Genomic DNA, 25,000 nt, shown 5'->3' on the forward strand with positions numbered 1-25,000 from the left:
TAGATTTACAATCCACTCTAGTCTCAGAGTTGTGTAAAGTGCATCTAAACTCATCGTGGTGAATAATTAGGATGCTCTGAATGCAGAAGGTAAGTGAGGAGGAACTTTGGACCACTGCAAATTGTCTCACATGAACTAGTTCAGTTTTTCAAATGTTAAAAAGACTGCGACTGCTTTTCTACATAAAAAACTCAGTAAGTTTGCACCATTTTAATCAAATATCAGCCTTGGTCATCTCTGAGATTAGTTTTTGCTAAAAGTAAGTTATGCCAGTAGATAGATCTGGATCCCACTAAAGAGTCAAAACTCCCATGATCCTTCACTGTACACTGCACTCACAACTAGGGGTGTGCAAAATATATATCGTATCATTTAATTTGCTGATACAGTACTGATATACTGATACTGCCGTATCGATATATCACCAAGAGTATTTTCTGGTATATTTTATTACATGATTTCGTGACTATAATTTGTTTGCTTGTTTGGAGGAAGGAAACTGGTTCATGCAGCACATTTGACAGATTCACTGTGTTGTGATTAAATGGGTGTTTTGTACAGGGGTGGTTTCACACAGGCTTTAGTATCACAGTTATGATTTCATAGTTCTCTAGTGAGTCGACAGTGCACTTAAACTGCAGATGTTCCTTTGTCCATGTTGAGCTGTATCAGCTGTGGGTGAATCAGCGCTGAGCAGTGCGGCAGTGTCATGTGTTCTTCTATTGTCACATACACCACACTGCACTTTGTTAGCTTCATTTATCTTCTGTAAATGGAAGATCAATGCACCATTCATGTTTTATGTTTTATGAAAATAAAACATGGGCTGAGCATTAAGTACAGCTGAAGACCTTTATTTTTTATTGAATTGTATTGAATTTATTTCAAGTATATCATATCAAATTGTATTAAATCAAAAGTGCACTGTATCCACACACATATCACATCGTGGACAGTACACGAGCAACTTCTTAATGATCCCAGCTCTGCTCACAACTCCCCCTGATGTAACACATATCCCCATGTCATGTTAAATCACCATTTCATCTTTGCACTGTTTCTCCTGACCCACCTCGTCTGTACAGCCCACATATAGTTCGAAACAGAAATAATACAGCAGTAAAAGTAGTACACTGTGCTGTGTTAACGTTTCAAATAGAATAGGCTGTGACTAAAGCTGATGAGGGCTAAAGGGGGGGCTAAGACAGCTACACATTATAATAATTACAAAACTTTGTAAGCTGCTCTTTGAAACAGTTTTACCTTCATCTGCTAAAGATGAAGCTCCCGTGTGTTTTATGTTCTGCTTTGTGTCTTTCCAGTGTGCAGTGAGCACAACTGCAGGATCATTGAGCTCATAATAAGAGCTGTCAACTAGTGCTGAACTTTTTGTCATCAGGCAAACGGTCATACTGTTGTTGTGTCCCTGGGCAAGACACTTCACTCCCCACTATCCAGCAATCCCAGTAATAAGGTCTTGAGAGGGAGGGCCACTGACAAAGAAAACCGACTGATAAATAACCTTAAACACTTTGAAAGTACGAGCTTTACAGCGAAACAGAAAACACTCCCTCCCCGTCCCCGAGGTCAGAGTCACACAGCGATGAAAACAACATGTTTCACTGATTCACAAATCAGCGTCATCATTTTCAGTAATCGCCTAAAAAGGTCTGTAGAGTGCACAGGCTACAGTCTTTTCTTTTGGGCCTTCTACTTTTAGAACTGGTCAACTAAAAATAAAAACAAAAAACTAGCTTACACTGTAGAAAGAGTCCAGGCTCTGGACCTTTCCTCCCGAGCGCCAGGCTCCACAGGTGTCCCGCGGCCCGTGCGCCCAGCACCGCGCACAGAGCGCACTTACCCGCAGTAGTGTGCCTTCACTTTGACCCACTCCCCGCGCACATCCATGGTTCCGTTCGGCGCTGGGGTGTGCATGGTACGCCACGGCTCGGTTTACTCCGTTTCACTTCGAGTGTACCCGGTGATAACGGGACACGACGGACCAACGACAGACTGTCCGACACTTCCAGCAGCCGCCCCAGACGTGACACCTCCCCACCGGGACAAACCCTCCGCCAGCGCCGACAAACTCCACTCCTCCACAAACTTTGAAGCGGTTTCACATAAGCGACATCATACGCACATCTCAGGTGTAAAAGCGAAGGAGCCGAGCTGGAAAACACGTGTATTTCCGCCCGTACCTTTCAAAATAAAGTGTCCCCATAAAAGAGCCTCCAGAGCTGCGCCCTGAACCGCGCGGGCTTTTACTGTGCGCATGTGTGTTCCGGCCCCACTCAACTCACCTGTCCAACGGCTGCACACATCTTCTGTGACATCTTCTACTGCTGTGACATCTTCTACTGCTGTGAGGCTCCGCTCAGACCAAGAGCCCAACAATCTAAACCCACATGAATCACCACTGACTTCAGCAGAATGGAAATGTTCTTTGGAAACTTCGCGCTGAAGTTGAAAAAAATGATGATCATTAATAAATGATTAATGCAGTCCACTTTGTCATTTGTATTTAGGCTCATGTGGCTCTAGTGTTGATTGTCGATTTAGGCATTTAGGCTACGGAACACTTTCTGCCACTCAACACAACTCAAAGTAGACTATATTTATGTTGTGTTGCCATCTAGTGGTTTAAAGTGGTAGCATACTTTACTCTTGCTCAGCCTGTCACCACATCTCTGTGAGGTCTCCTTTGGAGATCCCTTCATGCCCGTGTGCAGCATTCCCCTTTCGGGCGCTTGTCGGCACATTATACCGCCACTTTCTGGATTGTTTTAGTATTTATCCTGTGCAAATATGTGGCAACATTAAAATCAAATTTAAGGTTCACTGAATATTCAGTGCGGCTTGAGGAAATGATGTCAGTATGAATAGTTTTCTATTCACTCGTTTTCATATCATCTCTTAAGACATGTCATGTGTGTTTAATGAGTGCAGATTAGCTCACATTATCATCTCTAGTGTGTAAAATGTTGAATGTACTGTATCTTGCTTTAAAAAGCCTGTGATTTCCAGACCAAAATAAAAGTTCATGTCAGTAGCACTTTCTTTTTCATTTATGAATGCTTCGCTGACCTCACTCATGTCCAAACGATGCCGTTGTGAGACATGGGGTAACAGGCAGAGCCGTAAAGCAGCACCTGTAGCTCTGTGTGGACGTGGATGGTAAGTTTGCCTAAACCTCTGCACCAGCCTTTGTAAACAGACTGCACCTTCTGAGCTCTTGTTAACAACTATTTGACTCCTTGAGAAAAGAGCCTTCATCAGAGAACATTTTGAGACTTTTCTGTAAACTGACCACACTACTTGACCTGCAGCTGTAGGAGTGCACATTTCAAACAGAAACAATGACATGTGCAAATGACATTTCTCACACTTTATCCAGTAGAAGTCATGTGACTGAGGCTGGTGTTTCAAATGTAACCTAAAGCTGAGAGAAAAGAAATGGATTTCTCAAATAGTCTTTTATCAGTTTTTTGTTGCTGCAAGGAGTTTTTTTTTAAAGATGCCATGGGTATTTGTATAGGATTGCTGGCTGCTCCGTGAGAACAGAGGACAGGATGGAGTGCTCCTGAGCTGAGTTTGGGGAACTGGGAGAAGGTACAAGAGTTCAAATGTGCACTGGACGCTCTCCAAATGAGCACTTTGTGGCTTTAAGACATGCTAATTACACAACAATAACTTGTGCCAGCGGTGGTCCAACCATGAGAATACTTTAAGGTCTTGATTGTTCAATTGTTCTTCCTGCTGTTGGTCTGCATCAGGTGGATGGACAGATACCCAAAGAGCTCCATCAGTGCACACTAGGAAACATAAATGTTACGTTCCTGGCGAGTTGACACACGTGCCCAAAAGTGTCGTTCCAGCAAACAGTGCAGACTGTGTGTTGGCTCACACCTGAGGACACCAGTGCCCACATACAGCAGCAGTCCCACAACATCAGCACCAGCACCAGCTCTCATCTTCAACTTTCCCCTCCTCTGGTAAAAAAAGGGGAGGAGCAGAAAAAGAGCAGAGACACTTCATAGGCTCAGTGCTCTGTGCTCCGAGGACATCCCCTGCTCCAGTGCTGTAACCTTAAAGAGACCATTAGAACCTTTGGCTGCTTTTGTGTTGTATGGATGAAGTTTAAGGTGATATGCAACTGGAGAATCTACCATCCACATGAGATCAGCGCATCACTGACTCTGTCTTTGACCGTGTCGCGTGAGATGGGCACTGCAGTCTCCTGTGTGTGTCCTGCTCTTCATTTTGGATTGAAAACCATACACAGTATGTCTAAGTAGACTTCAAGTGTATATGACAGGTTTAGACTCCTCACTAACATCGTTCACATCATCATATTATTTTATTTACTGGCATATTTTAACCAGGGCCAGAACGTGTGGAAATTGCACAATAGTTGGGATTAAAGTCAAACACATCAGCACATAAATCACTGTATGTTTAAAGAGTCAGGAATATACACCTGAAACCAGTGTGTTTTATTCCATTCTGACTCTCTCTCTGCTCTGAAACAAAGTGACAGCACAAGTCTTACCTTCAGGATGTGGCTGCACTCACTCATTCCTCCGGGGCTCAGCTGCGGCAGGACATCTGGGGAAAGTGTGTCGCATCAAAATCGATCCCCTGCAAATCTTGCTGTTTATTCTATTCTACTTTTTCTCTCTTTTGTTTTTTGGGTAGCAGAGGCAATTTCATAACTGTTACCCAGCAATCCTAATGTTCACAAGAGCCAAAACTTGCCTAAACTGCACAAAAGTTATGATTAGAGTGAAAAACACCTTTCTTTAGTCCAATGGAGGAAAATGCTTTTCTTGCATCTCCATTGTCCCTGTGTTTTGTAAGGAAAACTGGAGGTGGCACCATGACTGTGACCTTTAAATACAACTCATCCATTTTTGTCTTCATTGGGTTGGAGGCGCAGTCGCGGGCGTTAAGTGCTGCGCCACCCGGACCCGCGGCTGCAGGCGCCGAGAGAGCGCAGGCAGGCGCCGAGAGAGCGCAGGCAGGCGCCGAGAGAGCGCAGGCAGGCGCCGAGAGAGCGCAGGCAGGCGCCGAGAGAGCGCAGGCAGGCGCCGAGAGAGCGCAGGCAGGCGCCGAGAGAGCGCTTCGAGTCCCACAAGTGCACAATCACCTGCTCCACAACACTCACTGGAGTTAGCGGGAAGGATAAGTTAGCAACGCCTCACTTAGTGGGTAGAGCGATGACCTTGAACTGCCCATAGGCCCGCCCAAGGTCATGAAAAGGTCAATGTTTCCAGAAGAAGAAGAAGAATCTGTATCTTTACTGTTGTAAAAAAGGAAAGAAAGAAAGAAAGAAAGAGCTGTGTTTGTGTGGACGGAGAGGCTGCTTCTGGAGCTGTCTGCTCAGGGGGTGGCTGCTGCAGGTGAAGTTGGTGAGCTCCTGTGGCCTAAACTTATCCTCAGGCTTTTGATTGCAGAAGAATTAGGCTTATTACACAAACGGAGAGTGGTCTTAGAAGAATCCAAGAGTAACAAGCAAACGGCACATAGGCAGCAGGCCTTTGAGTTGGCAGACAGCGGCCTCTTGTGATGGAGGAGCGTGTCTTTTCCAGGGTTAGACTTTAGAGACTCTGATTGTCCATGAATAAGTCTGTGTGGACTAGAAACGCCATGAGTTTGCACTGGAGCGAGGAAACAATGAGCTTCACTGAAGCTACCTCCCCTACAGAAGAAATGAATCATTTGGTGAGGCTCTGAAATGTGTAAAGAAGTGAAGAGGCAAGGCACTAGTTTGAAGGTGTTTGCATGGGTCAAGAGAAATAGTCAGAAGAACATAAGACAGTGTAACAGATGTTAGAATGTGAAAATGTGTGAAATAAAAGTCAAGTGAAAAGCAGCGTTCTGTAAAGTGGCCCCTGTCGTTATATAGAAACAGGATTAAAGCCAGTTGTCAGTTCATGTGGGACCATTGAGTTGAGTCAGTGTGGCTGCATTTGGCTGATTTAGAGCTAAACATAGGCACCAGTGGGATGAGAAGTGAGCTGATGATGAAACACGTCTGATATTGTGAATGTGAAGCAGTTGGAAGGGTCCATACTGTGCTATTTTCTGATGCTGTGGTGTTTTCTGATGAAAAACAAAGCTGGAGTTGTGTTTTGTTTGACTCACACAAAACCTGCACATTTAGACTGAGTTGAGACTCCACCTTGTGATGTCATGTGCTCCAGTGTGTTTTTAAAGTCCATACACTTTGACTAGAATGATCTATTATAATTTCAGGCCTGAAAGTCTCAGTCTCTACTGAACTCGACTTAGACAAACTTTGGTGATCCACAAGGGGAATTCCTTGGACACAGTAACTCACACATCACAATGTAATAATCCCAAAAGAGAAGTGCTAATACAAAATTCTAAACATGTAGCAAACATTGCAAGAGACCCATGTCAAAAAAGAAAACATTATATGAACGCATATGTACAAGTAAAAATAAAATCAAAGAAAAATAAAGAAAAATAAAGTCATAAAAATATTCTCAGCTAAGAGGTTGTATGGAAAAACAATGCAAAGATGATCTGATGATTGACAGTTGTAGGGAGTATTATCCTTTACATAAGGGTGAGTTGTTGTACAGTAGTAGGGAGTATTATCTGTCCCTCTATAGTCTGGTGCAGTGGGTGAGCAGTTTGTCCAGTGACACTGGGCACTGAACTAAACGTAAAAGGAGCCGTGAAGTTGAAAATGTTGAAAATCACAAGGTGGAACAGAGCATTTTGAGGTTTGGAGATGTAGGCCAACTAAAAATGCAGGAATACTCCTGCAGATGTGTGAATGAAAGAAAACACAGGTCCAGGTGTGTTTTTGAGGAGGTAACAGGATTGTAACAGATTGTAACAGGGCTTAAAGCTCACAAGAGTCTGTGTGCCATACTTTAAATGTGCACTGTGTGTGTGGACTTTTGTGGTGAAGGATCTGCCACCTGCTTGTCTCCAAACCTGGAATACTCCGCAGCAAGGCATCCAAATGATCAGTCTCCATGGAGACAAGCAGGTGATACCACCGGGGCAAGTTACAAGTGTGATCTGTGAAGAGGCGACCCTCTGTTTACAGGGTAGAAATAAATGTGAATGAATTAATGTTAAATATATATGTTTAATGTCACAATGTGGAAAATTCCAGGTAAAGACTAAACTTATTTGGAGACATGAGGTAGCCGATACACCCCCCTGTAACCTGAAGTTGAGAGAAAATAAATGGATTTCTCAGATAGTCTGATTTTTTGATAAGTTCCTTATCTAAGCTTTAAAATGAAGTGTGATAGACTTTGGAGAGTTTCAGCAGTTTCACAGATAACAGCCTCTGAAAAGTATAAATGCTTCAAAGGTAATTGATTAGCACTCTTTTTTTGTACCATTTTCACCTGAACTGTTTTCTGTTTACTCTGAAAGCTCTGGGCACATGATACACTCACGTGTGTGATATGAAATGACTCTGTAGAGTCTGAGGATTCAGGAAATGCAGAACATGTCTTTACTGTTTCAAAGCAGTGAAACACAAAGTACAAGAAGGGTTTTAACAGAGGCACATCTCCCATAGAACTAAGTCTGTATCAAATTCAAAAGTTCATTTTGTCTTCCTTTGTACATTCACATGTTGGTTTATTTTAAAGACAGTATGCTAGGAGATGGATTTACCCTGTTGCCATGTTTGGCTGCTGTTGTGAGCTTTTCAGAAGTGTCACTGTTGGAGGGACGTGTCAGATACCAGCTGTTGTCAGTCCATACAAACACATGGATTTCTGTTTCTGCTGTTCATGGGTTCGACTGGTTGGTGGAAACTCCTGCTTGGGAAAAGTGCATTGTAATTGATTTTTTGTTATTAATTTCTGTAATATTATTTTCAATAATTTATTCACACATCACATCATCTGTATGATTCCATAGAAATAGAAAGTTAAAACCATACCTTAGAACAACTTCAAGGAGCTAGATGGGTTTAATGCCATACTGTGGAATATTCTAGTCAAAGGAGGATGTAAGGATGCATGTTTTTCAGTGCTATACACAGAAGCAAAATGGGAAAAAAAAACATGCTTTATTTTTTGAAATAGACTTTAAAAAGTTACATACTGTGGCTTTAATTTATCTTATAAAAAGGTTCAGCTGTTCTGAACTGATGTAAAACTGATAAATATTCTGAATTAAAGGTCATATTACAGTGTACCACCAACACCAAAAACACAACAAAGCCAGTGAGTTCAACACATTTATTTGAGCAAATGTATCAAATTATTACTTTCAATTTGACATCAACAACAAAATAACGTTTTTCACAGTTTACACTTCCAAAAACGGGGTAACTTCACATCATTTGGCAAAACGAATAAATCCTACAAACAATTCTTCAACTTACATGGATCAAAATAAGATGCACTCTCTCTCCTCACAATGTCCAGTACAGGTCAGATCAGTGGTTCATTTCATACCAGTGTCCAACTTCAGTAAATACGGTTCTCAAAGTTTAATACTACTTTGTGTATTTTTTTAAAGATGCACTGTGTAACCTTTCTATTCAAGGTTCCACTGCTTGTTTCCATGGAAATGTTGTCATGTTCCCTGAAATACCCCACAGTAAGGCATTAAATCCATTTTCATTGAGACTCCACCAGTTCGTTGCATTGTTATTATAGATCAATACAAATATTGACAAGTGTAATGCCATGCTGCGGAACATTCCAAGCTCAACAGTTATATTTACATGAAGACAAACATGTGGTGAACCCCCAAGAAAAGTCTGAATTGTTAATGTAAATGTATTTAAAGTCCTGGTTCATACAAAAATAGACCAGCAGAGGGTGCAAAGACTCCACTTGCAGGTGAACTAAGGACTGAACTAAGAGTTTGAATTGCTAAGGTAGATATGATAAGTGTTTTTTTTCCCCAATGTTTAAATTATTAGAATGGGCCTTATAATAGTGTACTATGGACTTTTAACATAGTTGGAGCACTTCCTGGATACCACCTAGTGACATCACAAGGTGGGACTTGGGAGTTTTGAGCTGTGAAGAGGGAGACAGATCAAATGTTCACACAATTTTGCAAATATAACTTTAAAAAAAATGTTGATAAAGAAGCTAAATTATAAGTTTGAAGCTACAACTCAAGCCTGTTTAATGATTGAAATTTAAGGGAAGTTTATCATTTTAAAAGTTAACCAAATATGTTTACAAAATGAATCGCAAAATTTCAACAAAACAGAGTGGATTTTAATGTTTTTTGCACAAAATGTTCAATGTGAAGATTCTACTCCATGTATTCCTAACATTTACACAAACATATTAAGTTCAAAATAATCAAAAATAGTAGTATAACAATTTAAATCAGAAATAATGCATTAGAACTAGAGTATTGGCTATCCTGTGTTTGAGAATCACCGCTTTAAATCATGGACTTTCTCCTCACACCAAAATGAACTGAGAAAATTATATAAATAGACAAATTAGGCAGAATATATTACAGATAAATCATTACACAGCAAAAACTAAACATGTGATTGGGTTAAAAATGACTTGAGTGATCTTTTTTTGTAGTTTTGACTAGTTTGAGTAACATTCATACTAATCAAGATTCAATGGCTTCACTTGTTTCCATGTGTTTGTGGTTTCTACATAAAAGGTTATGCTGTGAGTGGCACTGAGCAGTCAAAAGGTGTTTCTTTGCTTTTTACCGTCTTATTTGTGTCTGTGGAGCTGTTGTTTTTGTCCCACAATAATTATTTTCTCATCACTCAAACATGAGATTTAAGGAGAGAAAGATTTGTTTCAACAGTATCTGATTCAAAGTCTGTATCAGTGACAAATATGTTGTAGTCTGCAGTGCCCCTGTGCTTTTCTACTGTCAACTTGAATTTCTTGTTTAAGGTATCAGCTATAAAGTCATTATTTTGCAGAATTGTATGTATCATTAAACTGCAGCAGCTCTTTCAAATTTTACACGTGTCTTGAGCTTTTACAGAAGAAAATTCCATCACTCACCATAGACATATACCTGTGCCACTCACTAAGAACGGTTGGGATAATAAGGTTGGGTTTCTTCTGCATAACCTTTATATCTGATTTTTATTCCAAGGCAAAACGACTGCATCAAAAAATAAACTAGAAGGTCACATTTACAGCGTCATTTTGTTACTTGAAACTAAAATTATAAATTCAAATGGAAATCAAAATGGCATGTCAAAAATCTTAAAAGGTACACAACTGTGTTTTTGGCGCTTGGTGCCATATTGTTTTGCTTAGAATGTTCCACAGTACGGCATTATGTTATTTATCTCCATGGAAACAAGAAGAAGCAGCCACCAGGTCAAGTTATAGGCCAGATCTGTGAAGAGGCAACCCTGCTCACACGAAGAATAAATGCTGAGCAAAAAAAAAAAAAAACAATAATTGGATAAATGCTGGATAGATACTGTATGTTTAATGCCTTATTGGGAAACATTCAGGCAAAGCTTTATGGAGGACTCCTGGCAGAAAAGTTATAGTGCGCCTTTATCTGGTCAAAGCTACAAAAAACTGATTTGAGTTTAAGTTATTTTAACTCACAAATATTCGTTTTTGCTTCACTAAATTATAACAGAAGTCTATGGCACTAAATTGAACTGAAAATCTTCATAAGCACTGATCTACACTCCCCTCTAGAGGCCGAGCATGGTCACTGCAGCGTTAGTCTAGTTTTTGTAAACGTACATTCGGGTTGGCTGCTGTTTCAAACCAAAGATTAGTTTATTTCTTGGAACAAACCCAGAACAGTTTTAAAGACAAAAAGTGAAATTTGAATTGTGCCTGTTGGAGTTTATTAAAACACGTCTACTTCTTCTCCTTTCTCTTGTCCTGAAAAATACACACAAAAGTACAAAATGAGACACTCAAGAATATATTAATTTAAATTCTATTTTTTTCAAACCCCAAAGTGTAAATAAACCCACACATGTATCGCTTCTTTTAGTGTGTGTTTTTGGTCAAAAATCAGTGAAATAAAAGCATGTTTTTTTCATTATGGAGGTTTTTGTTGCAGTGAAAAACATGCATCTTTACAGTGAACAGGCTTGCATCTCCACAAACCTGACTCTTATTTAGCCTGTAGGAGGGCTTCCTCCTGCTTGTTTCCATGGAAATATTGTTCCTTTGGCTATAATATTCCACAGTATGGCATAAAACTTTTCTCCATAGAGAATGTTCTAAATGGTTTTTAACTTTTTATTTCCATAGAATCAAGAAGGTGACATGTCCCCTCCACAAAGTTACATACTATCTTTACTGATCTGTCTCAAAGAGCTGAGAAGACAGATCCCAAAAGATCACTTTTAAAGGTGACACTTGCATAATCCTCTCTTTGTATGTATCATGATGAATAAACCGGCTCCACTTTAAACAGGTGCATTAAAGATGTTAAATACACTGCACTTTTTCTCTGATAAGCTGATTTTCGCTGATATGTTTTTTTCCCATGGCATCAGCCATGAAAAAAAACAAAACAAAACAAAAAAAAAAACACATCAGCCAATCTCTAGTATGTTATAATATAAGCCATACCTTCTCATTCATGGAGAGGATGATCATGAGTTTCCTGAAGATGGTGATGAAGTCCAGGAACAGGTCCACACAGTGCCTGAGACAAGAACAGAAGAACAACAGAGAGACAGATGAAACAGATCAGACCAGTTCTATATTTAAACTAAAAACAAAGCAGCAAAGGTCAGGCTCAGTTAGACTGAACTCACCAGACGTAGTCCTTGTCTCCATTCTCGGCCTTCTCGATGATGAGCTGAGTGTCAAACAGCACGAAGCCACACATGACCAGCAGCCCCAGGTACAAGTTCATCTAAAACACACAGACACAGAGGCTTTAATGAAGGGAATACACAGAGACATAAATGTCAAACTCTGCACTCAATACTAGGTCCCTTTTATTTGTTTGTTTAAATGACCTTAAAGACCATGACAGAGCCGACGAACAGGTTGACCAGAGACAGGACACAGAGCAGAGAGAGGCTGGACATCAGAGTGCCTGAGGGACACACAAGACACAGAAGAGTTAATACAAAGCTTCTTAAATGGGAAGAATATGTTTTTCTTAAATAGCACTTCTTAACAATTTTATTCTTTATTCATTCGCTGCACACTCTGATGGGATGGCAAGTTAATATTGTAGCCACAGCTGCCCTGGGGCAGACTGGCAGAAGCAAAGCTGCCAACCTGTGCCATAGGCCCCTCCAGCCACCACCAACATTCACACACTCTTCTTTCATACTAGGCAATGACCTTTTAAGGGCACCATTACAGTTTGCACTCTAGATGCACTGTGGCACGTGGTATTCCAAATGTGTGCCTTCCAAGTTCTAACCAGGCCAATTAAAACCAATTATTGTTTGTTATAAAAAGACAAATTAAAAGAGAAATTAATAGAAAATCTAAATCATGCTTAACAAAATGTAGTACATCATTGACTGATTCAGGAAAAAGCCTAGTGTTTTTCAGTCCTGTCATTATATTTGTTATTCTCTCCCTGACCTTGAAATGCTTAAATCCTGACTTGCACTGCCTCTTATCATCCTTTTGTTTATATGTAGTGTATAATGTGTGTTTTACCTCCGAGGAACAGGTAGCTGCGGCGCCGGGCGTACAGAGCGCTCAGAGTAAAACAGATGAAGATCACTGAGGTGCCCAGGAACGCAGTCACAATGATGCTGTGGAGAAAGACCATTTACAGTCACGATAAGGATACAATACACAGGAGTCTTAGAGTTACTATAAGCATTCTACTGATACTGCAGGAAACACATATATGTATGTAAGCATGTATGCAGTGAGTGCACACAAACCTTGGATTGACAGCAATCACGAAATCCAGAGTGGGACCAAGACCAAGACCTGTAAAAAGAACACGTTTAGTCCATATACATTGGCAGTACATTTGTGACGTAATACAATGGTGATAGTGATATACACTGGGTAGAACAGGGGAACGCTCACTGACACTAAAAGAGGCAAATATTCAAATACACAAGACTTACTATTATAGATTAGAGCTACTGTTACTGTTAGGAAGTGAAAGTTCCATAGTCTTACTGTACAAGGCACTGCACCAAACCAGCCTCTTCATCATCAAACATCCACTAAAGTATGTTATGAGGTTCTTTTTTCAGACCAAGAAATTGTTAACAAAAGCACATTATGGACATTGACGGAGGACAACAAACACCATCACTGAATTAAAGAGGCAATCAGAATATAAAAACGGGCCCACAAGGCTTTTTTTCCTCTCACACACCTGGGATACTGTCCTGAGGAGTCAGACTGCAGGTGGCGCTGTCGTCCCGCCTCCACCAGTAGGAAGACAGCGCCAAAACCTATAGAAATCAGCTAACTGGACATGTCACAGCAACATCACGTGACTTTGAGGAAAAGTGCAGGGAGCAGTTCAAACTGTCAGGTATGAAAACAAATAAAAGAACCTAACAACATAAATTATCAGAAGACCAAATGAACCTCACTGGACTAACACTCACTAAAGTACTCAAGTACTAGAGAAATATGTCATGTCCAAATCAAACATTATTATTGTATAAAACAGTGTTTCCTGAACTTTTTTTTTTTTTTTCTGGGGGCTCATATTTTAAAAGTCACAAACCTTCACGACCCAAGGCAACAGACATTATTCATAAATCACAAAATAAAGGTGGATCTAAGCATTACTGAACATTAAAGAAGATATTTTATTGTTGACTGACTGATCATGTCTCTCTGAACAATTATCGGTATTACTTAAACCGTCACTGAAGCAGCAATAAAAGGATCCATAAGTCGCCTATTTGGACATTATATGTAGCCCATTTCTTTTTCTTTTCAACATTCAATTGAACCAGCAATACTGGAACAAAATAGTCAATAAAATAATTACAAAAAGATTAGAAATTATACAAAACATGTCTTAACATTTCTAAATCAGATAGGTGGGCCTGTCTGTGTTTTTGTAGCGTGTTCCAGTCCGGGTGCAGGAGGAGAGCACAACATGTACGTCAATGTCAGAACTGTAAACTGCAGACTGACATGCAGATAGTGACAAGGCGACCCCAAAAAAAATCTCTTGCAATACACCTGAGGGTCGTGACCCAGTCTTTGGGAAACAATGGTATAGAGGGTCAACAACACACGCCTCTGTGTGAGAGAGTGACCAGGGCCCTGACCATCACTCAGGAGGGAGTGTGTGTGTTACTTTAAATGCGTTACCTGTGAGGAAGGCGAAGCCCGCGAGGATGCCCAGTCTCTTTTTCTCCGTCTCGGGGCTGTGAGGAGTCATGGCGAGCCACACCATCAGAGCCAGAGAGCCCAGAGGCAACAGCAGACCACCCTGAAGAGAGACAAAGGCAGAAAAAGGGCTATGCTATATCACATTATAGAAGAAGACTGAGATTGAATCACCTCTAAGTCAATAATCATTTTGGATCCTGGGGCTGACAGATGCAGTCGAGTGCCAGAGAAGAAATTTGTCTATTTCACTTCAGGAAAAATTAAGACTTACTAAAAAATTAAGAATTATTTTTTTGTTTAAATGTTCAAGAAATGAGTCATGAAAAACAATAACAAAAAAATAAAAAACACTAGCTCAAAAGAGAAAGAAAAAGTCAAAGGAAGTCAGCCTCATAATGAAAGTATGTGAGACTTAAAATGTTATCACAGACACAAGGACAGAGATTAGGAAACATACAGTATTAGTGAAAAAACACAGCTCCTGGTCTGTCTGTGATGATGAAACAGTGTAATAAATATGGGAGCAAGCATAAGACACATTTAGTATCATCTATAGTAGGGCTGCAGTCCTTTAGTTGCTTAGTTAATCATTTGCCCAAATTAGTTGTCCAATCATTTTATTTAGGTGATAAGAATTCCTATGGGACAACAGCAGAAAGAAGTGAGTGAACTTTGGAAGATTTGGTACTTTTTTGGGGATTTACATTTAAAAAGTCAGATTCAACTCATAATTCACAAATTTAATCTGCCTTTATATAAATACATTGTGTCCTAGTACTTTTTTCTTCATAAATATTAGATTTTGCATGAACTCCTCCCACAGGTGAAGTCTTGTGAGTGCAATCTGGGTGAGACGCACAGAGATCCAGAATAGTTTTGAGAGCTTTTGCCACGCCACCTACTTGGAAGAGCCTGGTGACCACATGGACGTAAGAGCCGGCGGCCGCCACAAACATACACACGGCCAAACTCGAGTACACATTCTTCAGGTGCAACTGTGTCGAGTGAGAGCTGAGAGAGGAGAAAAAACAAAGAGAGGAGGAAGGGAAGAGAGAGAAAGAGATTTTGCATAAACAAGTTTCCATAAACAGCACACCAACAACAGTCTTGGCAACATATATGAATACAGAAGCCCACGATACAGATACTGTGTCACCAGATTTAGTCACGATTAAACTGAAATTCTGGCACACCTCTTCATAATTATCATTCTATATTTATTCAGCCTCACCATAACCTTTGCCTGCAGTGAAATACAACGCAACAAGATCTCAAATATCTAAATCTAATGGATTTTTAGTATGTCATATATTCACTGAGGACTAAACCAGGACCACACCAGGACCACACCACGACTAAAGTAGGACTAAAGTAGGACTAAAGTAGGACAAAACTAGGAACTATTTTCCTAGCTAGCCAGGACTAAACTAGGGACTAAAGCAAGACTAAACCAGGACTTAACCAGGGACTAAACCAGGGACTAAACCAGTTCTAACTAATGTCTAAACTGAGACTGAAACAGGAAAAAACAACTAAAATGACAAAGACTAAACCAGAACAGAACTAAACCAGGTGTAAATCATTTTTATAGCTTTATCTACACCAGGACAAAACTAGGGACTAAAGCCAGACTAAACCAGGACCAAACCTAACCAATGTTTAAACTAAGACTGAAACAAGAAAAAATAAATAAATAAATAAACAAATAAAAAAGACCTAAACCAGGACCTAGACCAAAGACTAAAAATTCTATAAATTCTATAAACAGGGACCAAAGGACATGAAACAGGACTAAGCATGGACTCAAATCTGAATAATGTGAATCCCATGATTAACACTCACATTTGGGAGAACTTGAAGAGAGCATCAAAGTTGATGTTGCGTTCAAACACGTTCATATTGTCTGTTTGATGGACGACTCCACAGAACAAGGAAGAGGACTAGAAAATCCACTGTCAACAAAACAACAAAACATAGAAGACATTTCACTTCGGATACAAAGGGACCATCACAATCACCCTGTGTAGATTTGTATTTCAGTAAGAAATCATCACATTAGTCGTTTCAGTTCTAATTTGGAATTTCTCTTAACCAAATGCAAATCCAATCCATAGTAAAATACTGAAGATAACTGAGCCTGGATAAAAAAATAAATCATCACCTAGCCCTTTTTGAGCTTAATTAAAGGTGCCCTATGTCACTTTTGTAGTGGAGGCTCTCCCACTTGTCCACAGAGATGTTATGAACTTACCTGTAATGTTTCACAATATGGCATTAAAATTAAATCCCTCACAGAGCAACTGCCTTCATGTTTTTTGTCCATTGTCTGTTGTGCTCTTATGTTGTTGGTGCCAACAAGTGTCATGACGTCTGTAAAAGCAAATCTCCAGAGACTATAGAGTCAAGTTTCCAGTCAGATCTGTGGAGGGGCGACCACACTCACATGAAGAATGGATGGTTTTCAAGGGATTTTGAAACAATATGACACAATGCAAAAGAGTTTAATGCCATACTGTGGAACCTTCCAGATAAAGCAGTAACATGGAGTAGGTAAATTATCAGTTAAAATCACATGATCATATCAAAATGAAAGTGATAGTCAATAAACATATTTTGATTCTCACATTGTATCAAAAAAAAAAAAAAAAAAAGGTTAGGACCATAGCCATAGCAATTTCAAAATAAAATATTAAAACTTTTCAGTGGTTACTCATCCTCAGTGGTACTATATAACAGAAATACTCTTAAAGTTACAGCAATATATATATATATATATAAAAGTACATTCAAGAGGCAGTGTGTCCAAACTTTTGAAGTGTATATTGGTATATTACAAGATTTTGTTGCTCATTCTATTATTATAAACTTATAAAAGAGACTACACTGGTCAAATAACTGAGTAAAGATTAAACAGGCACTCACGACATTTAACTCAACAAATTTGAAGAGATTAGATTAAATTAATAAAACAATAATAATAATTATTATTATTATTTGTTCCACCCTACTCTTGTGAGCTTAAAGCCATGTTATGATGTTGTTACCTCCTCACAAAAACAGAGCTGGAGTTGTGTTTGTTTCATTCATACATGTTTGAGTAACTCTTTATTATTAGTCTGTCTACATTTTCAAAGCTCTGTTCCACCTTGTGATGTCAATTCCAGCTCTGAAATGATTATAATTATAAAAGAACTCAGCCTAAATGTACCGGGCTTGTGTGTGAATGAAACAAAACACAACTCCAAGTCTGTTTGTAATGAAGAAACTACATTAGAACATAGATCAGAATATAGAATCGAATAGAAAGCCTTTATTTTCATATGTAATATGTAAATATAGGCCTTTAATCAAATCTCTGGGAAACGATGAAGCAAAAAGAGAATGCAAAGTCATTGGGGTGAATAGTTGACAGTACACAAGTTACAGTTACACAATCAGATTAACTAACTTACAATCTTTCTATGAGTCAAGCCGCTGTCATACGTGCTCAATTACACATTTCACTTAATTTTTATTTATTTATTTTTTTTATGTGTAATAGATATGATCAGGATTGAAATGAATACAGAAAATAAAACTGAGAAGTCACGCTAAGAGCTGAGAGTGTCAACAAAAATATGATTTTAACGTTGTTGTTTTTTTTTAATATTCAGCTCTTTTTGACAAACCTTTTATTAAACATAATGTTTTTAGTTACGTTAACAATACTGATTAATAGATGTTTAGTGTATTTTGAACCAACAGAGACATTTCTTGGCAAAGCTGCGAATAGAACATAAAGTAACAGAAAAACAGACCAGGCTTGCTAACTAGTTGCATGTATAACTAGCTAAAAACTTAAATCTAAACGTTTTAAATGAACTATCTCAATTTAATATCGAACCCAGAGCTTAATTACTTATATGGAAAACGATCTAGTAAAAAATAGAACTTAAACAGTGACGCAGAAAGCATTTAGATCCGTGTTTGCACAACTGCAGGCTAGCGCTAGCAGCGTTAGCTTCGACGAGGCGGTGGTTTCACGTCAGAAAAAACTCTTATTTTAAACACATTTTGAAAGAGATGTAAATTCTGAAAGCGTTCAAATGTTCAGAGGGTTAAACTTACCATCCGCCTGGTGTGTGTCCAGAGGAAAGAGGCGTAGGCCGAGCTTTGTTCTTCCTGCTTTAGTGTTTTGGTGAGAGGGACGTGTCAGTCAGTCCACAAAACGAAACATAAAACATTAGAGGAAACTCTGGGCATGCGTCACATGTGGCGGCCATCTTGTGACGGTAACAAAAGGCCAATTTTTGTGTATTGCTGCACCTTTTTCCTCCTATTTCTATTTAGTGTAATTGACATCTGTAACCATGTAAGGTATCTTGTGGATTGTATAATTTAGTTTTAGGAAATATAATATAAAATTAATAATAGTTTTGGAGATATACTAAATAAAATAAAATAAAAGTAACTTGCGGTGTAATCTACAAATAACTCTCTACAGAGATACTTCAAGATTTTGTGTTTAAATACACAGTTACAAAGTTACAAATAACTCTATAGAGCAGACCTGGGCATTGTACAGCTTCCGGGCCACATATGGCCCTTTGTTTGACTCTGACTGGCCATTTAAGATACTTTGGAATTACAAAATAAACATAATTTATCATTTTACCTCATGCATGGACTAAAGCTGCATTGTTTTTATTTTAAAGTTTTTTTTGTTTTTTTTTATTACATTATCTGTAAGGCAGCCTCATTGCTAAGTCATGACATAAACTCTTACCAGTCTGACCAGCTTGTCAAACCAATGTTATTTACTGTTTTTTTTTTTTTTTTATAAAGAAATACAATTAATATTATGCAGAATTGTGTAAAGCATTTTGTTATGGCCCTACACAATATTTTCTGTTTCTCATGTGGCCCCATGAAAAAAATAATTGCCCACCCCGCTATAGAGAGATACTTCTAGACCTTTGTGTTTAAATATAGGTTAAATATAAGTTACAAATATCTCTATAGAGATACTTCTAGACTTTTGTGTTTAATTATACTGTCTGTTTTTGTGCAATATTTGAACCTTAAGCAAGACATTTAAGCAGTGACGATTTGCATGTGGTGATTTGAACATGCACCCAAAGATTATCTTCTCTATGCCAACTAGGATCACTGTTTTTGTGTCCCTGTGCAAGACACTCTCCTATGTAAGTGTATGTGTTGTGTGCCTGTATGAGTGAATGAATGAGTCGCCATTGAGAAGAGAAAGAGTGGCCCAAATTGTAAATTAACTTTGCAGGCCCTCAAGTTAATTCCTTGAAGAAAAAAAAAAAAAAAACTTGTGAGAATTAATTGTATAGCTCAGAGGATATGGGGCCCAGTCTCTGCTTCGAGCTCGAAAAGGCTCAGGTACTGTCACCAAAATAGAAAAATGTGTTACTGTAGTAGGTTACCCATAAATATAACTGTCACTGTCAAAAAGGCATTGGAATGAACAGTACACTCTAGAGTTTTTACTACTACCCTGTCACTAAGGAAACGCCAAGAAAGAAAGTAGAAAATTATAAAAACATTACCTTTTAACGAAGTTTAATGATTATTTTATTCTAGCTGATTCTTTCTTACCAACTTTAATATTGTTTATCGCTGTAGTTTCCCGTGATTGTGTCATAGAGTAACGGCGCATCTCATTTCTGTTCACTCGACTCCTAAGGAGTAAATCCCGCCCATAGACGAGAAAACCAATGAGAAGAGAGGCAGCTAGTTTCCTACTGGCTATCTCTTCTCAGTGGCCGTGATTGATAGCTAAGGAAACGAGGAGTCGAGGCTTTACAGAGGAGGCAAGTGAACTGAAATGCAAAGAAATGAGATGCGCCCTCCCCGCTGCACGTAAAATGGCCGCCTGAAGCCTCGAAGCTACCATGGAAGTCTAGTAAGATCCATGAAAACTACACGAATGAACACGGGTTATGTAAACTATGTGACCTGTAATACATCTATTTATATCCATAGTCCCTATTCTACCTAATCGTTTTATATAAGTAAATAAAAATAAATGAATAAAATTTAAATATGTAACTATATAACTATGTAACTATGTAACATTTTTTTATGTTTACACATTTGTTTCCTTGTCTACAAATTATTTGCTTGGAACATTCCACAGTGTAGCAGTAAACTGATCTATCTCCATAGAGACAAGCTGGTGAGGTAGTTGCAGGTCAGATATATGGAGAGGCGACCCCACTCACAATAAGAATGAATGCTATTTATTAAGATTTTTGTGACAGTTAACCACCTCGAAATATATAAATGTAACGCCAGTAAGGAACATTGTAGGCAAATCAGTAATATTCCTAAAGGGCCTAGCACGTGGCAAACCCATACCAAAAAGTGACATAGTTCTGCAGTTTTTCTGTTTAAATAAGTACTACAAAAACAGGTTAAAATGTAAGATCCTATTTTTTTTATTTTTGAAAAACATTTTTGAGTAACATTTTTTCTTATTTTCATTTGGTTAGATCAGATAGAAAGGAGTTGGATTCAGATAGACTTTACATTGTTGCTGCCGAGTATTTGGTCATTCATCACAACAGGAACATATGTACTTATCTTTCACCTTTAACATGCAAAAGTGTGCCAACAGACAGAAGGTGGAGAGAGGGACATGCACCAGAAACCTGCATGTGACAAGGATGCAGTGGTGGAATAAGTAATCGTGGAGATGTTATTGCTTTGCCTGGAATGTTCCACAGTACCGCATTAAACTTCTCAACCTCCATGGAGACAAGCTGGTGATGCACTCAGGCCAAGTTAAAGGTCAGATCTGTGGAGCGGCAACCCCACTCACAGTAAGAAGAGCGTGTATTTATGATCTTTTAGCAATGAAAACAGCAGAATAAAAGGAAGACAAATGTTTTACTCCCATACTGTGGAACATTCCAGGCAAAGTTATCGGCGGACCCTCTATTAGACAGGTTACATAGTATGCCTTTAAGTAAAAGTATTGAAGTACCTGTGTAAATGCAGCCTACTTTTTGGACTAAAAAAGTAATATTTAACCTTTATTCTGTGAACTATGAAATAATTAAATCAAGTGATCTTAAATCTGCCTCAGAATTCCCCCCTCAACTATTTTAGGCGATGAAAACACAACGGGAGTTTCAGTTCTAGATTTAGTATCTGATTTTGACTCTTTGATGACCCATTTCCCACTGTAAACTTGACTTAGAGTAAAGTACAGATACCTAATAATATAAGTACAATACTTTTACTTTAGTACTCTGCTTCTTTCCACCACTGCAGAGATGAAAGGGAGGAGAACATTTTAGGCACAAATGAACATCTACTTAGACAAGGCGAGCCTAAATACAGGCTGAATGATCACAATACAAAATGCATTAAAAAGTATTGGACAAGACAAACTCATCCAATAAATATAAAAACAGTAATACATCTCAAAATCATCACTTTGATAGTTTCAAGTGTAGCTCTGCAGCGCCCCCGTGTGGCTCTGCTTAGACAGTGTTTCACGCACAGCATGACACTAAAGTTTAGGCCTAAAATCTCAAAAGGCCCAATACTCTGTCCAATAATCAAGGCACCAGTCTGTTTAGCACTGAACACACTGCAAAAACAGAAATCTACAGGAGTTCAAGCTGCAGTATGGAACTCCATGGAGATGTTATTGCTTTTCCAGAAATATTCCACAGTATGCCATTAAAAGTATCCATCTTTATGAAGTCAAGCAGATGACACAAACAGGTAAAGTTATCTGTGGAGTGGTGACCTTGCAATATAACAAAGATCTGTAAATGAATAAATGCAATAACTTAAATGGCAAAGCAACAACATCTCCATAGACAGGCAAGTGACAGACCTCTGCCAGAAAAGTTGCACAATGCAGCTTTAAAATGATTTGAATTCAGAATTTTGTTTTAGATTTAAGTAGTTTTTATTCATTTTGAATTATTAGACCTAAACTATCTTTGAGGAGATAGTGGCTTGGTGGTTAGATCATTTTTCCACCAACCAATCTTCACTGCATGATGTTGTTGTGTCCTTGGGCAAGACACTTCACCCACCTTGCCTCTGTATGAATGTAGTTTGTATTTGAATGATTGGTGGTGGTCAGAAATGGCACAGATTGGAAGCTTCACTTCTACCCACGGGCAGCTGTGGCTATTGGCTTACCATCACAGAAGCATAATTATTACACCTCAATGTTTTGGCATTAATTATATTTTATAGTTTCAAGCAAAATATTCAGCAGGTAGAAAGAGAAAACTGCACTTACAATACAAAAACGGAAGTAAGTTAACGGGCTAATAATATTTAAAGGTCCTTTTTCCATATGTATTTGAACTAAATGTGTCTTGCCCCACTCCAGATATACTGTATAAGCAGCTCTTGAGGTTAAAATGGGTCAGCTGTGTACTCTCTGCATCTAATAATAACGTGTTTTACTGTCCCAGAATCAGGAGGTGCATTGTTAACATGCTAGTTGTTGTTAGCTTATGCTCTGAATACATAAGTTAAGTGAAGAATAACTTTGGACCATTTCAAATGAACTAGTTCCTGATTTTCACAGTACAGCTCCTTTAATACATTGAAATATGAGCCAACAACTTATACTTTCAGAATTAACTACTCAAATCTATTAATTCTGAATTCAAAAACTGAGACTTTTCAGTTTTTGCAGTGAATAAAAGCAAGTGTTTGAAATAAAAACACAAAACTTTGTCAAAAACCATCTGTGATAATGGGCTTCCTATGTGCCAGCATTCAGATCTTCCAGTGTCTTCTTTCAATATATCGTTCATAGAAGAAACATGCACATGTATTTTAACACAACCAAATATCAGTATTACTTTAGCAGTGACTGTAGAAAACCTGTGTACAGCCAGTGCCTAAAACACATCATTTACAAGTTCATAATAAGGCTAATGCTTCACCAGTGGTCACTTTGACAACATATAGCTCTATTTTTAAGATTTCATTTTCAATCGTTGAAATCCATTGCCAGACCATATAGGTACACACTCAGTGTAGAGGTGAGGGTACAGTATATTGTCTTAAAGAGGGGGTATTCTGCAAAATCAACTTTTTTGGAGTTTTCTACCACCTTATAACATGAAAACATCAACGAGATGCCTGAAGAGGTTTTCATCCATGCATGTTTCAGTAATCTAGCGATTCTCATGGGCCCTATTCAAACTCTCTTTATGGTTAGCTGTAAGATCCTGTACAAGGCTCCGCCCGCAAGCCAGCGTCACCCATGCTCCCACATGGCCGTTTTTCATAAATATATACTAAAGCATCATAAAAAAACAATATAGTACAACTTCACTAATCTGATGCAATGTGCAGTAGTTTCATTAGTGGGATGCACGCTGACTGTGTTGTGATTAGTGCTCTGAAGGGGGAGTGACTTAATGCAGAGAGTAAATGGAGGGGAGACAGAGTATCAAAAACAAAAGTGACATTTATTAAACATGTCAATATGTTGTTTTCTAAGAATATAACTTTTCAAAACAATCAAACGTAACATGGTGAGCTAAATATGCTGTGTTTGCATTTAATACGGCAAGTGTAATACCCCCTCTTTAAATAAAACACATTTTTCACATTTAATCCAAAAAATTCTGGGCTATAATTGTTTTGTGTAGATGGTCTACAGTTGACTAAATGTAAAGATTTTGTTTAACTAGAACAAGACACAAACTCTAACTATATTAAACAGGACATGAGAAAAAAGAATTCTGTTGTCAAAATCACCACTAGTTCTGACCATAGACTATATTAATACAGTCTGTGGTTCTGACTGGTATCGAGGTACTGTTCGTAAATTGTAGCGCTGGGTTGCATAGAAAGAGCCACATTCACTGTTTAAAAATAGATTTCATTATAAAAGAACCTATAAAAAGAACAGACTTAAAATGTATAAAATTTGATGAAAAGTTTTAAAAAGGCTGATGGTATTGTTCCTTAAAGGCACAATAACGATAAAAAACACAACATGGAAAAGTCAAGTGAGCACAGGAAGGCCTCTGCTTTGGCAAAAACACCAAACGTTCCTGCTAACTCTGATAGCATTGTGCTAACTGCTAACTGCTGTGTTTTGGCTAACGTTAGCAACAGCGTTGTGCTTTCAAACAGTGGTTGTTTATCTCAAGTTTAACCCAAGACTCCAACAATACACATTTCTTAAGTCTTGTTCAATAGGTTGCGTTCACGTAAAATAGTTTTAAATTAAGGTGGAGGACAGGTCAGAATTCCATGGAAGAAGTTATTTTCAACTGTCAAAGACTCGTTTTGACTTGGTTTATGGTTCATATCTCTGTAATTCCTTTGCCCTAGCCACATGAAACAAAAACTTGCACAAAGTTCAACATCTTCTTTGTCAGTTTAAAAAAAATGAAATTATTTTCACAAAAGCCTCTGAAAGTGGTCATCTTATTCAGTCCCACGAGCTTAATTTGGCATTTGAGTCACAACATAGTCACAACATAGTCTATATAAGGAGATTATCTCCAATAATAAATGATCAGGTTCAACATATGTGGATTTTATAATTGGAGATTTCTTTCTTTATTGATACTTTGCAGCTGATGTTATTTTTATAGGGGTGTGAAGCTAACTCGAGGCACTGCTCTGTCTGTATCTGTTACTCAAGTTGGACTTTAATCAGATTTTTGTTTTAAAATCAAAAACATTACCAGGACCATGAACACTGATCACAG

General features: G+C 38.5%; 1 protein-coding gene across 2 annotated transcripts; it reads right to left on the reverse strand.

Moving 5' to 3' along the window:
• Window positions 1-8,229: 8,229 nt before the first annotated feature.
• tegt (testis enhanced gene transcript (BAX inhibitor 1)) lies at window positions 8,230-19,925 on the reverse strand. Of its 2 annotated transcripts, XM_020942009.2 has the most exons (11): window positions 19,835-19,925; window positions 18,390-18,446; window positions 16,125-16,234; window positions 15,185-15,293; window positions 14,262-14,382; window positions 12,854-12,902; window positions 12,621-12,718; window positions 11,960-12,039; window positions 11,753-11,853; window positions 11,565-11,640; window positions 8,230-10,862 (listed from the first exon to the last, which is right to left on the reverse strand). In XM_020942009.2, the coding sequence occupies exons 3-11, from the start codon at window positions 16,178-16,180 to the stop codon at window positions 10,839-10,841; spliced, it is 714 nt and encodes a 237-aa protein (XP_020797668.1). In that variant the 5' UTR covers window positions 16,181-16,234; window positions 18,390-18,446; window positions 19,835-19,925; the 3' UTR covers window positions 8,230-10,838. The 2 variants fall into 2 exon arrangements, with proteins under 2 accessions (XP_020797668.1, XP_020797666.1); XM_020942007.2 differs by lacking the exon at window positions 19,835-19,925 and having other exon boundaries at window positions 18,390-18,546.
• Between the last annotated feature and the right edge of the window lie 5,075 nt (window positions 19,926-25,000).

This window comes from Boleophthalmus pectinirostris, unplaced genomic scaffold, assembly GCF_026225935.1.
Source record: "Boleophthalmus pectinirostris isolate CB_2022bp ecotype Guang Dong unplaced genomic scaffold, ASM2622593v1 HiC_scaffold_954, whole genome shotgun sequence".
Classification (NCBI taxonomy): domain Eukaryota; kingdom Metazoa; phylum Chordata; class Actinopteri; order Gobiiformes; family Gobiidae; genus Boleophthalmus; species Boleophthalmus pectinirostris.

Coding starts and splice junctions, on each gene's coding strand:
- tegt (XM_020942009.2), bottom strand. CDS start 16,180: ATGAACGTGTTTGAACGCAACATCAACTTTGATGCTCTCTTCAAGTTC. Junction 15,294..16,124: donor CTCTTCAAGTTCTCCCAAAT/GTGAGTGTTAAT, acceptor CTCCTCTCTCAG/CTCTCACTCGACACAGTTGC. Junction 12,040..12,620: donor CAGCTACCTGTTCCTCGGAG/GTAAAACACACA, acceptor TGTGTCCCTCAG/GCACTCTGATGTCCAGCCTC.